This window comes from Cherax quadricarinatus, chromosome 13 (genome assembly GCF_038502225.1).
Source record: "Cherax quadricarinatus isolate ZL_2023a chromosome 13, ASM3850222v1, whole genome shotgun sequence".
Lineage (NCBI taxonomy): Eukaryota > Metazoa > Arthropoda > Malacostraca > Decapoda > Parastacidae > Cherax > Cherax quadricarinatus.
In genome coordinates this window covers 42,012,366-42,027,185 of record NC_091304.1, presented here as the reverse complement: position 1 = coordinate 42,027,185, position 14,820 = coordinate 42,012,366, and the positions used below count along the sequence as shown (strand labels likewise).

Below are 14,820 nucleotides of genomic sequence, written 5' to 3'. Positions count from 1 at the left end.
GGTCTGTGCACTCAGTGTGCACAGTATGAAAAAAATCGGGGACCACTTAGTACCTTGTGGGAGCACCAGTTCAATCGAGTGCCAACTAGAGCAAATAGCATGGCAAACACCAGGGATTCACTGATGTCATGTCAAATTAACACTCACATTTTAAGAGGAAAGTAAAAATAAGTTAGTAAATGCATGAATGGGTGTGGATGGGTGTGAGATAGACCTGACTAGCTTGTGCTACTAGGTCAGACACCGTGCTCCTTCCTTCAGTGGATGTGACCTGACTTGGTGGGTCATTGGTCTAAGTGGGGAGTCTGCTGCAGTGTTCCTTCTTTCTTATGTTCTAATCTATTCAGCTGGCTGGCTGGCTTTTGGCTGTCTCTGTCTGTGTCTGTCTGTCTATATCTCTGTCTATCTCTGCCTCTTACATGTACTCATAAGTACAGTTATTATACATAACGTAAATTACTTAGGATAACCCAAAAATTCCAGGCCAAGTGCTATACAGTGTTTGTAGATATAAGACATAAATAAACATGACCACACACAGAAGACAGAAAGCCAGATAAGCTGAACTAGACAGACAAATAAGCAGAGCTAAGCAGAAACAGATAGACAGACAGACAGATAGATGTACAGACAGACAGGCAGACAGATAGACTGACCGACAGATAGACAGGCAGATAGAAAGGCAGACAGATAGACTGACAGACATACAGAGACATGTTTGTGTGCAAGAATAAAAACATATAAAGGCAAGGTTCCCTCCTCCAGCAGCGCACATTCATCAAATGTCACTTGTTATCTGACGCTTGTCATAACACCATTCTTCAAGGCACACACAGAAAACAGAAAGACAGATAAGCAGAACTAGGCAGAGACAGTCAGACAGACAGATATACAAAGACATGTTTGTGTGCAAGAGTAAAAACATATAAAGGCAATAACACCATTCTTCAAGGAGTTTCATACTCCAGCATGTCTAAAACATTGCTGGGACCTATAGCTACTTTGTATATACAGTGGACCCTCGAGTTTCAGCAGCACTGACTTTCGTGAAATCCGACTTTCAGTAAGTTTTTTCGGCAAAATTTGGCCTCACGGTTCGTGATTAGACTCGTGATTTGGTGACCGTCCGGTACCCGTCCGCCCGTCACTGTGCACACAAAGCCAGTCTCCCACACCATTCACGCTCAGTGTGCCATTGTTTACCAACACGTGACCATCACCCCGCGGGCTCATACGTAAAAATCCATTGTGTTTTGTGATTGCAACTGCTAAATAAGTCACCATGGGCCCAAGGAAAGCTAGTGCAAGCCCTTTGGTAAAGAAAGTGAGGAACACGATCGAATTCAAGAAGGAAATCATTGAAAAATATGAGAGTGGAGTGCGTGTTACAGAGCTTGCCAGGATGTATGGCAAACCCCATTCAACCATCACTTCGATCATGGCGAAAGGAAAGGAAATAAAGTGTACTGTTGTTGCAAAAGGGGTAGATATGCTGACAAAAAGGAGATCACAAATCCTCGAAGAAGTGGAGAGGTTATTGTTGGTGTGGATTACCGAAAAACAGTTAGAAGGAGATAGTGTTACACAGTCGATAATATGTGAAAAGGCAAGGCAGTTGCATGACGATCTCATAAAGAAAATGCCTGCAACAAGTGGTGATGCTTGTGATTTTAAGGCCAGCAAAGGTTGGTTTGAGAGATTTAAGAAGCGTAGTGGCATTCACAGTGTGATAAGGCATGGTGAGGCTGCCAGTTCTGACAAAATTGCAGCTGAGAAGTTTGTACAGGAGTTTAAGGAGTGCATAGACACTGGAGAATTCAAACCCCAACAAGTGTTTAATTGTGACGAAACAGGCCTCTTTTGGAAGAAAATGCCAAAGAGGGCCTACATCACGCAGGAGGAAACGGCACTCCCAGGACACAAGCCTATGAAGGATAGGCTTACTCTCATGTTTTGTAGTAATGCTAGTGGGGATTTTAAAGTGAAGCCTTTACTGGTGTATCACTCTGAAAATCCTAGAGTGTTCAAGAAAAACAGTGTTGCCAAGAGTAATTTGTGTGTGATGTGGAAGGCTAACAGTAAGGCATGGGTCACAAAGGATATTTTCCTAGACTGGTTTAATGAAGTGTTTGACCCCAGTGTGAAGAAATACCTCCTGGAAAATAAACTGTCACTCAAGTGCCTCCTGGTAATGGACAGTGCTCCCGCTCATCCTCCAGACTTGGAAGAGTAAATAGTGGAGGAGTTTAGTTTTATCACGGTGAAGTTCCTGCCCCCTAATACAACGCCTCTCTTCCAGCCCATGGACCAGCAAGTCATTTCAAACTTCAAAAAACTCTACACAAAAGCAGTGTTTCAAAAGTGCCTTGAAGTGACCTCAGACACAGAATTGACCCTAAGAGAGTTCTGGAAAGATCACTTTAATATCCTCCACTGCATAAACCTTATAGGTAAGTCTTGGGAGGGAGTGACTTCCAGGACTTTGAACTCTGCTTGGAGAAAATTGTGGCCAGAATGTGTAGAAGAGAGGGATTTTGAAGGGTTTGGGGCTGACCCTAAGGAACCTATGCCAGTTGTGGAATCTATTGTGGCATTGGGGATGTCCCTGGGGTTGGAGGTGAGTGGTGAGGATGTGGAAGAGTTGGTGGAGGACCACAGGGAAGAGCTAACCACTGAAGAGCTGCAAGAGCTTCATCTGCAACAGCAACAGATCACAGCTCAGGAAACTGCTGCAGAGGAGGAGGAGGAGGAGGAAGAGAGATGGAGGAAGGTGCCTTCTTCAAAGATTAAGGACATTTGTGCAAAGTGGACTGAAGTGCAAACATTTATGGATGAACTTCACCCTAACAAAGCTGTTGCAGGCCGTATTGGCAACATGTACAATGACAGTGTTGTGTCCCACCTCAGACAAATCTTAAAGAAACGCCAGAAACAGAGCTCTCTGGACAGATATTTTGTGCGACAGGGTTCCAGTGACTCTCAAGTTGTTCCCAGTGCCAGTGTCTTTAAAAAACAAAGAAGGGAAGTAACTCCAGATAAGGACTTCATACCTGAAGTCCTAATGGAAGGAGATTCTCCTTCCAAACAATAGTGTACACCTTCTTCCTATCCTCTCCTCCCATCTTCCATCCACCCAGAAGTCTTCAGTAAAGGTAAGTGTAATGTTATTATTATTTTTTTATATGCATGTACAGTGGACCCTCGACCAACGATGGCATCGTGTAATGTTAAATCCGACTAGCGATACATTTTAACGCAAAAATTTTGCCTCGACTAGCGCTAAAAAACTCGACCAACACGATTTGTTAAGTTCGAGATGCATCCACTTGTGGCCAGTGTTTACAAGCCAGCCAGCCACCGCGGTCCCATCCAAACATACAATCGGAACATTTCATATTATCACAGCGTTTTTAGTGATTGCACCTGCAAAGTGAGTCACCATGGGCCCCAAGAAAGCTTCTAGTGCCAACCTTACAGCAAAAAGGGTGAGAATTACTATAGATATGAAGAAAGAGATTATTGCCAAGTATGAAAGTGGAGTGCGTGTCTCCGAGCTGGCCAGGATGTACACAAAACCCCAATCAACCATCGCTACTATTGTGGCCAAGAAAACGGCAATCAAGGAAGCTGTTCTTGCCAGAGGTGCAACTATGTTTTCGAAACTGAGATCGCAAGTGATAGAAGATGTTGAGAGACTGTTATTGGTGTGGATATATGAAAAACAGATAGCAGGGGATAGCATCTCTCAAGCGATCATATGTGAAAAGGCTAGGAAGTTGCATGATGATTTAATTAGAAAAATGCCTGCAACTAGTGGTGATGTGAGTGAATTTAAGGCCAGCAAAGGTTGGTTTGAGAGATTTAATAATCGTAGTGGCATACATAGTGTGATAAGGCATGGTGAGGCTGCCAGTTCAGACCAAAAAGCAGCTGAAAAATATGTGCAGGAATTCAAGGAGTACATAGACAGTGAAGAACTGAAACCTGAACAAGTGTTTAATTGTGACACTGACAATGTTGTGAAACAATTTAGGAATGTCATAAAGGAACGGGAGGTACAGGCCTCTATGGGCAGATATGTTGTGCGACAGAGGTCCAGTGACTCTCAAGCTGGTCCTAGTGGCATTAAAAGAAGAAGGGAAGTAACCCTGGAAAAGGACTTGACACCTCAAGTCCTAATGGAAGGGGATTCCCCTTCTAAACACTAACACCATCCACACACTCCCCTCCTCCCATCCCATCAATCATCACCAGATCTTCAATAAAGGTAAGTGTCATGTAATTGTAGATGTCTTCTTCAGTTTGTGTGTATTAAAATTAATATTTCATGTGGTAAAATTTTTTTTTTCAATACTTTTGGGTGTCTTGCACGGATTAATTTGATTTCCATTATTTCTTATGGGGGAAATTAACTCGACTAACGATAATTTCGCTTAACGATGAGCTCTCAGGAATGGATTAATATTGTTGGTCGAGGGTCCACTGTACTTGGTTTCTTATTGTTTTCAATATGTAAATCTTTATTTACTTTGAAAAAAAATCTTTCTTTCAACACACCGGCCGTATCCCATCAAGGCAGGGTGGCCCAAAAAGAAAAACTAAAGTTTCTCTTTTAAATTTTGTAATTTATATGGGAGAAGGGGTTACTAGCCCCTTGTTCCTGGCATTTTAGTCGCCTCTTACAACACACATGGCTTACGGAGGAAGAATTCTGTTCCACTTCCCCATGGAGATAAGAGGAAATAAACAAGAACAAGAACTAGAAAGAAAATAGAAGAATACCCAGAGGGGTGTGTCTATACTATATGCTTGTACATGTATGTGTAGTGTGAGCTAAGTGCAAGTAGAAGTAGCAAGACATACCTGAAATCTTGCATGTTTATGAGACAGACAAAAGACACCAGCAATCCTACCATCATGTAAAACAATTACAGGTTTTCGTTGTACACTCACTTGGCAGGACGGTAGTACCTCCCTGGGTGGTTGCTGTTTACCAACCTACTAGTATTTTTGGGTGTCCGGAACGGATTAATTTTATTTCCATTATTTCTTATGGGAAAAATGGTTTCACCATTTGGCAATTTCGACTTTCGGCAGGCTCTCTGGAACGGATTAATCACGAAACTCGGGGTTCCACTGTATTTGTAGACAATAGTCAATGACCAAGGCAGGTGAAAATGTTCACCTGTCAGTGTGACTGTTACTATTTGAGTATTATTTCAGTACATAATATTAGTGTCAGAACAAAGATTGGCTATGAAATCACAAGAACCATTATAAATTGTAATTATCAGAACATAAAAATTATATATATTAAAATAAAAACAAGAAAAAAAGGTAAATCTGTAATACTTCTGCAAGGGGCAGGACTGGATGTTGCCATCAGGTGAGCATCCACAGCCAACTTCATGGTCTTATATCTCGTTGTGTAAGAATGGTATACAATACCGACAAGATGAAATTAAGACACATGTGCAACATCTGGGCATCTTTATTGTAGACGTTTCGCCAACCAGTGGCTTTATCAATACGAATTCCAGGACATAACTTGAAGACAGTAGAACTATGTACAGAAGATGAGGCAATCAGTCCCTCAACCTAGGAGTAGGTGCGAAGAGCATCGTAGTTGTGGAGATTCACGACTACAGCAACTACTACTACAACTAACCCATCTCTTTGGGAAGGACCTACTTCCACTGGGGAATCCCGCCTATCAGTGACAATGCCCTCGTCTGCTACCCATCCCGTTTCCACCTGACGTTACTATATAAGCATCAGGCACCTTGCTTCTGCTTCAGAATCTCCACGACTACGGTGCTCTTCACACCTACTCCAAGGTTGAGGGACTGATTACCTCATCTTCTGTACATAGTTCTACTGTCTTCAAGTTATGTCCTGGAATTTGTATTGATAAAGCCACTGGATGGCAAAACGTCTACAATAAAGATACCCAGATGTTGCACATGTGTCTTAATTTCATCGTCTTATATCTCATTAAGTACTGGTCCTAAAATTTTTTTTTGGTCTTATACCACACCAAAAATTTCCCTCTTTAATTTTAAAACAAAAAGCTATTTTTTTATTTTTCAAAATATTCGGAGTGCCGTGCAGAACGTAAATCTACGTTTGGACAGTTTAAGGGTTAAAGGAGGGGTTTGGAATATTGGCAGATTGGAGGGACATCTAAACTGTCGTATCTGAGTGTCTCTGCAAAGACAGTGATAATGTATGAGTGATGGTGAGTGTTTAATAATGATGAAAGTTTTTTCTTTCTTTTTGGGTCACCCTGCCTTGGTGGGAAATGGCTGATGTGCTGACAAAAAAATACAGAAAGTAAAACATTAAATTGACTCAACAAGTAACTTACCAAAACTTGAAGTCATAGTGCTTATATTTCCTGGCAGAGGAGCTCCCTGCTGGAGACTAGATAATACCATCCACATGGACCGTAACAGCTGACGCCGGGCAACAACACTGTACAGTAATCTGGAATTTCAGGATCACTGAATTTTAATACTGCTCACACCCCAGAGGAGCATAAATGATAACATCTTTTAAATGCTCAACATAATCTAATCAATACTTGATAAAAATAAACATACTGTACTCCTGGACTATTTACCGACTTTTATCCTTTGAGGGTTTCGGCCGTGCTAGTATGGCTTACGACCCAGGGTTTTTGACGTACTAGCATGCCTAAATTCTAGCGCCCTCAAATCTAGTGAAAGCTGGTAGGCATACATATGAAAGAATGGGTCTATGTGGTCAGTGTGCGCAGTATAAAAAAAATCCTGCAGCACACAGTGCATAATGAGAAAAAAAAAAAACTTTGACCGTGTTTTTGGAATAACACAGCGACTTTGCACTGTATTTTCGTATGGTATTTATTGTTGTATTCTAGTTTTCTTGGTCTCATTTTATAGAATGGAAGACATATTACAGAAATTGAGATGATTTTGACTGGTTTTACAATGAAAAGTACCTTGAAATTGAGCTCAAAGTAGCAGAAATGTTCGATTTTTACCAAAGTTCAAAAGTAAACAAATCATGCCAAGCGTCCAATACACGTCAACTGGTGAGTCTAATATTCTTTCACAAGTGCGCTGATATTATTTATACCATTTTTACACTAATGCAGCAGTCTGCATAACAGTAAATCTTCTGTTTTTTGTAAGAATAAAAATTGAAAGTGGAAAGCCAAAGAAATGTAAGAGGGGCCTGGGGATGTAACTAACGAACAGAGGAAATGTTATTTTAGTGCCAGGAATTATCAAATTTATAATTTAGTTCATAATAATGAAAATTGATGGCACAATGATATCTAAAAGTGGTTTTACTATCCAACATTTTAATGTTATTAAAGTGTAGGATAATGTTATTAAGAAATTACCAATAGGAACAAGATTCAAAACATAAAGAATTCTGTCATGTCATTTAAAAAAGCAATTATATAAATAATCTACTGCATTAATTTATCCTTTTGTAGAAACAAGATAATGTGCAGCTGATATTTAAAATATGGATATTTCAAACAAACCATCTTTACAAGAAATCAGAGTGCAACTATTTATTATAATATGATAACTACCTGCACTGATGAAGCTGTAGAGATGGAGCTGTCAGGAGGTGATGAGTGAGACGGGAGAAGTGGAGTAATACTTCGGGGGATACCTGCCGCTCTACCTGACTTAGCAACCATCCTACATGTTCTGTGCTGTTCACCACGGATACACACTCCTCTGCTAGCTAGGAAGAGCAAAATGATGAAATATCCTTTTGTAAAATATAATATTAAGTATAAAGCGAGAAAATTAAATACAATTTGAAGCCCCAAACTCAAAATTCTGAAAGATCATACATAATAGAAAATAAGAAATACGTATACAGTCATCCTCTCACATACTTTCCAAGACCTACCATGGGTACTCGAAACTGTGGATAGTAGCAAATTCACAAGTTGTTTACATACATACCTATGATAAAATTTAATTGATAAACTGTGCACAGTAAGTGGAGAATGAGAACTTTTCACTGACAGGAAGTACATACTTCACAGCTTCTCTTAGGCTTTGAAGAACTGTCAGAATCACTATTTTTGTGCTTTATGTTATTAATAAGCAAAATTAAGTTATTTTCTGGCCACAGTAAACCGCGGGTAACTGAAACCGCAGAAACTGAATCTGCGGATACAGGGCTTCTACTGTAATGCCATTACTTGAAGCAAAACAATAACCAAGTGGGTGATCAGCCAGATTATCTGACCATATAAATACTGTATACAGGACTGTCCCATTTGGATGGCTATTAGGTTCCCGATGCACAATAAACGAAAATTGCCGGCAAGTGGAGAAGAGCATTTTTTCATTATTGAATATTTAAAATGCCTGACAGTGTTTACACAATCATATATTAAATGCTTAATACAGCTGGGCATAAACAGATAAAAATCAAATAAATTCACAGTACACAAAATCTTTCTTTCAGCACACTGGTTGTATCCCACCTAGGCAAGGAAGGCCCAAAAACAGAAGTGTCTCTCTTTAAATTTAGTAATATATATGGAAGGAGTTACTAGCCCCTTGCTCCCAGCATTTTAGTCACCTCTTATGACAGGCAAGATTTAAAGAGGAAGAATTCTCTTCCACTTCCCCATGGAGATAAGAGGAAACAAAAACAAGGATTAATAAGAAAATAGAAGAAAGCTCAGAGGGGTGTGTACAAATGCGCTTGTACATGCATGTGTAGTGTGACCTAAGCAGAAGCATAAGTAGCAACCTTTGATATACCTTTGAAGAGTTTCGAGAGTTTATCTACTCTCTGAGGCCGGCCATGGGCCAGGCTTGTCTGGTGCTTGCCTGGTCAACCAGGCTGTTGCTGCTGGAGGCCCGTGTGCCCCACATATCCATCACAGCCTGGTTGATCTGGCACCTGGTGAAGATACTTGTCCAGTTTCCTCTTGAAGGCTTCTACACTCGTTCCAGCCATGTTTCTGATATCTTCTGGTAAGATGTTGAATAGTCTGGGACCCCAGATGTTGATACAGTGTTCCCTGCTCCTCACTGGGTTTATTTTACACTTCCTCCCATATCTCTCACTCCAGTTTGTTGTTATGGCAGTGAGCAGATTTGGGACCAGGCCCTCAAGTATTTTCAAGGTATATATTATCATGCATCTCTCTCTCCTCTGCACCAATGAATATATGTTCAAGACTTGCAGGTGTTCCCAGTAGTTTAGGTGCTTTACAGGCTCAATGTGAGCCATAAATGATCTCTGTATTTGTTCCAGCTCTGATATTTCTTCTGCTTTGAATGAGGCCATCAGCAATGAGCAATATTCTAAGTGAGGGAACACTAGTGATTTGAAGAAAGTCACCATCGGTATTATTTCCCTTGTTTTGAAAGTTCTCAATACCCACCCTGTCATCTTCTTGGCTGTCGTGATCTTTGTCTTGTTATGGTCTTTAAGCCTTTCAGGGTTGGCAGGCCCTCTCCTAAACTTGTTCTCAGGGTCGGAAATTTTTCGAAAAAAAAAAAAAAACTTATGAAATGATAGAGAATCTTTTCCCAATCATAATGACACCAAGAGTATGAAATTTGATGAAAAACTTATGGAATTATGTTCTCGCAAAGTTAGTGGCCTCGACGATGTTCACACATCGGCGATTTCGCCCACTTTGAGCCCTATTTTTGGCCAATCCCAATGTACCAGTCGACAAAAATCATAACTAATTCGCTAGAACTCCATTTTTTCTATCGAATGAGTACAAGAAAGCATCCATTTACCAATTTCAACTATCCAATAAAGTGGTCCGAAATTGGCAATTTTGCCAATTTCATACAAATTTCCAAAGATGCCAATTTCCAAATAGGACCCAGAATAAACAAGACAGACATTCCTGGCACTAAAATAACATTTCCTCTGTTCATTAATCACGTCCCCAGGCCTCTGTTACATTTCTTTTGCTTTCCACTTTGAATTTTTATTCTCACAAAAAAATAGAAGATTTACTGTTATGCAGACTACTGCATTAGTGTAGAAATGGTGTAGAAATGGTATAAATAATATCAGTGCACTTGTGAAAGAATATTAGACTCACCAGTTGACGTGTATAGGACGCATGGCTTGATTTATTTACTTTCGAACTTTGGCAAAACTGAACATTTCTGCTACTTTGAGCTCAATTTCAAGGTACTTTTCATTGTAAAACCAATCAAAATCATCTCAATTTCCATAATATGTCTTCCATTCTATAAAATGAGACCAGGAAAACTAGAATACAACCATAAATAGATTACGAAAATACACTGCAAAGTCGCTGTTTTAAACAAAAAACACGGTCGGAGTTTTTTTTTTCTCATTTTGTACTGTGTGCTGTAGGATTTTTTTTATACTGTGCACACTGACCACATAGACCCATTCTTTCATATGTAGCCCTACCAGTTTTCTCTCGCTAGATTTGAAGGCGCTAGAATTTATGTGTACTAGCATGGTACCAACCCTGGCGTACGTACTAGTACAGCACCAACCCTGAAAGGGTTAAAAGAAAGGTCCGCTGACAAAATTATGCCCAGCTCTTTTACATGTTCCTTACGTTCTATTTGGTGACCCTCTTGAGTTTTGTACATATAGTGTTCCTTTTAAGTTCTTCATTTTTTCCATACCTAACCAGCTGGAACCATTGAACGTCATGTTGCTCTCCACTGCCCACTGGAAAACCCTGTTTATGTCTTCCTGTACTTTTTCAGTGTCCTCTACCGTGCTGACTTTTATGGTTATTTTAGTGTCATCTGCAAATGATACAAAAGTGTGCCAGGTGTTTTTGTCTATGTCTGCTATGAGGATGAGAAACAGCAGAGGTGCCAGGACAGTGCCCTGGGGCACTGAGCTTTTGACCTTGCTGATGCTGGATCTTGCCCTGTTCACTATTACTTTTTGTGTTCTGTGTGTTAGGAAACTGAAACTCCATCTGCCCACCTTTCCCGTAATGCCCATGGCCTTCATTTTGTGTGCCATCACTTCATGATCACATTTGTCAAAAGCCTTTGCAAAATCTGTGTAAATCGCATCTGCATTTTGGTCATCTTCCAATGCCTCTGTAATTGTCATAATGGTTCAGCAGCTGTGACAGGCATGATCGTCCTGCTCTGAAACCATGCTGGTTCAGGTTATGTTGGTTGTGCTGCTCCATGAAATTTGTAATTTGCTGTCTCATCACTCTTATGAAGATTTTTATGATATGCAACGTTAGGTCTCTAATTTTAGGCAGTGCTCTACTACCTCCCTTATGCAAAGGAGCTATGTCTGCACTCTTTAAGGCCTCCGGTATTTCACTTAGATCTAGGCTCTTTCTCCACAGAAAACTGAGGGCTGGTGCTAGTGGTACTTTGCACTTCTTTATAAACAGAGCATTCCATGAATCTGGTCCAGGTGCTGAGTGAGTGGCATGTTTTCCATTTAGTTGGTCTGCACGGCCTTCTTCTGGAGTGAAAAATATTTCTGCATTTTCTACCTTGCTGTCATTTAGTGGGTTGCTGAATACCGACTCATACTGTTCTTTTAGGATTTCAATCATTTCCTGCTTATCATCAGTATAAGAGTCTCCTCTCAGGAGTGGTCCAATTCTACAGGTACTAGTTCTTAGTTTGGATCTTGCAGAGGAATAGAAATATTTTGGGTTTCTTGCAATATCCTGTATGGCCCTTTGTTCCCTTTGTACTTCTTCTGTCAGGTATGACATCTTAAGTTTTTGCTCTAATTCAGTGATCTCTCGGCTAAGTCTATCTTTCCTCTGTTGTAGCATATATGTGTTTTTAAGCAATTCAGTAACCCGTTTTCTTCTTCTGTACCATCTCCTACGCTCTCTCTCTATATCTGATCTTCTTCTGGGTTTCCTTAATGGTAGGTGTTTCATACATACCTTGTATGCTTCTGTATTCAGCTTCTCTAGGCACTGGTGGGAATTTAGGGTGCTCATGTCTGATTCCCAGGGTATGTCTGACAGCTCTTGGTTTATTTTTTCCCAATCAATTCTATGGTTGTCAAAATTAACTTACTGAACATCCGGTCTCTAACATTAGTGACGCAGTTTCCTAACCCTGAGTTAATACTTGTCTGAACCTCTATAATGTTATGATCAGAGTATATTGTTTTTGTAACTGTTAAGTTTCTGATCAGTTCCTCGTTGTTTGTGAATATCAGATCCAGGGTATTTTCATTTCTAGTGAAATCAATTACCTGCTGGTTTAAAGAGTACTTTTCACAAAGCCTCATTAGTTCCCTGGTATGTGCCTGTTGAGCCAGGGTGCTGCCCGGAGATATTTCTGGTACATAAAACATTACATTGCGCCATCTTCCATTTTACATGAGGGAAATTAACCCTTTACCTGTCCAGACGTAGATCTACATTCTCTCGCCCAGCGCTCCAAATATTTAGAAAAAAAAAAATCTTTTTTTTTTTTAAACCTTTCAGGTTTGGTGCCATACTAGTACGGCTTGCACACCAGGGTTGGTGCCATACTAGTAGGCATAAATTCTAGCGCCTTCAAATCTAGCGAGAGAAAGCTGGTTGGCCTACATATGAAAGAATGGGTCTATGTGGTCAGTGTGCACAGTATAAATAAATCCTGCAGCACACAGTGCATAATGAGAAAAAAAAAACTCCGACTATGTTTCTGGTTTAAAACAGCGACTTTGAAGTGTATACTTTCGTATGCGATTTATGGTTGTATTCTAGTTTTCCTGGTCTCATTTTATAGAATGGAAGACATTACAGAAATTGAGATGATTTTTATTGGTTTCACAATGAAAAGTACCTTGAAATTGAGCTCAAAGTAGCAGAAATGTTCGATTTTTGCCAAAATTCAAAAGCAAATAAATCAAGCCATGCATCCAAAACACGTCAACTGGTGAGTGTAATATTTTTTCACAAGTGTACTGATATTATTTATACCATTTCTACACCATTTCTACACTAATGCAGTAGTCTGCATAACATTAAATCTTCTATTTTTTGTGAGAATAAAAATTCAAGGTGCAAAGCAAAAGAAATGTAACAGAGGCCTAGGGATGTGACTAATGAACTGAAGAAATGTTATTTTAGTGCCAGGAATGTCTGTCTTGTTTATTCTGGACCCTATTTGGAAAGTGGCATCTTTTGAAATTCGTGTGAAATTGGCAAAATTGCCAATTTCGGACTACTTTACTGGATAGTTGAAATCGGTAAATTTATTTATTTTATTTATTTTTTATTTATTTATTTATTAATTTGAACATGATACAGAGAAGTACAAAAGAATACAGTTAAATGCAGCATGCCAAAGCCACTTGAATGCATAGCATTACGGGCAGGCATAAAATTAACAGATAACAAGCACAATTGAGTATTACAAAAACAATAATGATACAATAATACAATAATGAGATTCATATATGAGATACAATTTATGAGATACAATTATTCAGCATTTATTTAGTTGTGGGTGAGTAAGTGATTTTTGACAAGAGACTTGAATTTATAAACAGACAGTGTTTCTTTTATATTCACAGGTAATGAATTCCAGATTTTAGGGACTTTTATGTGCATTGAGTTTTTGCATAGCGTCCGATGGACATGACGAACATCAAAGAGTGATCTGTGTCTTGTGTTATGGTCATGTGTTCTGTTGAGGTTGGTAAGGAGATGTTTGAGGGGAGGGTTTATGTCAGAGTTAAGTGTTCTATGTATGTAGTAGGTGCAGTAATAAGTATGGATGTTTTGTATGGTGAGTAGGTTTAGAGTTTTGAATATTGGTGGAATGTGCTGCCTGTAGTGGGAATTTGTTATCATTCTGACTGCAGCCTTTTGTTGGGTAATTAATGGTCTGAGATGGTTTATTGTTGTTGAGCCCCATGCACAAATTCCATAGGTGAGATAGGGGTAAATAAGTGAGTGATATAGGGCCAGAAGGGCTGACTGTGGAACATAGTACCGTATCTTCGATAGTATGCCTACGGTCTTGGATTTTTGGGGGGAAATTTGTTGTGTATGTGTTTGAAAATTGAGTCTATTATCAAGGTGGATTCCTAGGAATTTTCCCTCTGTGAGTTTTGTGATAGGTGATCCATTTATCATTATGTTAAGAGACACATCTGCAGCTCTGTTACCAAACTGAACGTAGTAGGTTTTGTCAATGTTTAGAGTAAGTTTGTTGGTCCTCATCCAGGTTGATATTTTCTGTAATTCGATATTTACAGTATTGGCTAGAATGACTGGGCTCGGGTGAAAGTAGACGTATGTAGTGTCATCTGCAAATAGTGTGGGTTTGAGTAGTTGCGATGCATTTGGTAGGTCATTTATGTATATGAGAAAGAGAAGAGGGCTTAGGACACTTCCCTGTGGGACACCAACTGTTATTGGCTGTGAGGAAGAGTTTACCCCATTTGTGTACACATATTGGCTTCTGTTGCTGAGGTATGACTTTAGGTAGTTGAGGGAGTGCCCTCTTATACCATAGTGCTACAATTTTATGTGGAGCAAGTCGTGGTCAACTGTATCGAAAGCTTTACGTAAGTCAATGAAGATCCCCAGTGGGACTTCTTTTTTCTCTATTGCTGTATAAATATGTTCTAACATGTGGATAATAGCATCATTAGTATTTTTATTAGGCCTGAACCCAAATTGACGGGTTGTGTATGTTGTGCGAGATGAGGTAGGAATAGATGCGCTTATGGATTAATTTTTCAAAGATTTTAGAGAGAGGGTGCAAGCTGGATATTGGCCTATAGTTATTCAAGTCTGTGTGGTCTCCTCCTTTATGGATCGGGGTGACCCTTGCTATTTTG

At 39.7% G+C, this 14,820-nt stretch overlaps 1 protein-coding gene across 6 annotated transcripts in view; it reads right to left on the bottom strand.

The window, feature by feature from the left end:
- The window catches only part of LOC128688738 (ubiquitin-protein ligase E3C), a 401,351-nt gene that overhangs the window by 171,562 nt on the left and 214,969 nt on the right, over positions 1–14,820 (bottom strand). For all 6 annotated transcript variants that reach the window (XM_070084672.1, XM_070084678.1, XM_070084673.1 and 3 more), the window contains 2 exons: positions 7,589–7,746; positions 6,368–6,486 (listed from right to left, as the gene is read on the bottom strand). In XM_070084672.1, coding sequence (XP_069940773.1) covers positions 6,368–6,486; positions 7,589–7,746 — 277 coding nt within the window. The remainder of the gene's footprint in view (positions 1–6,367; positions 6,487–7,588; positions 7,747–14,820) is intronic.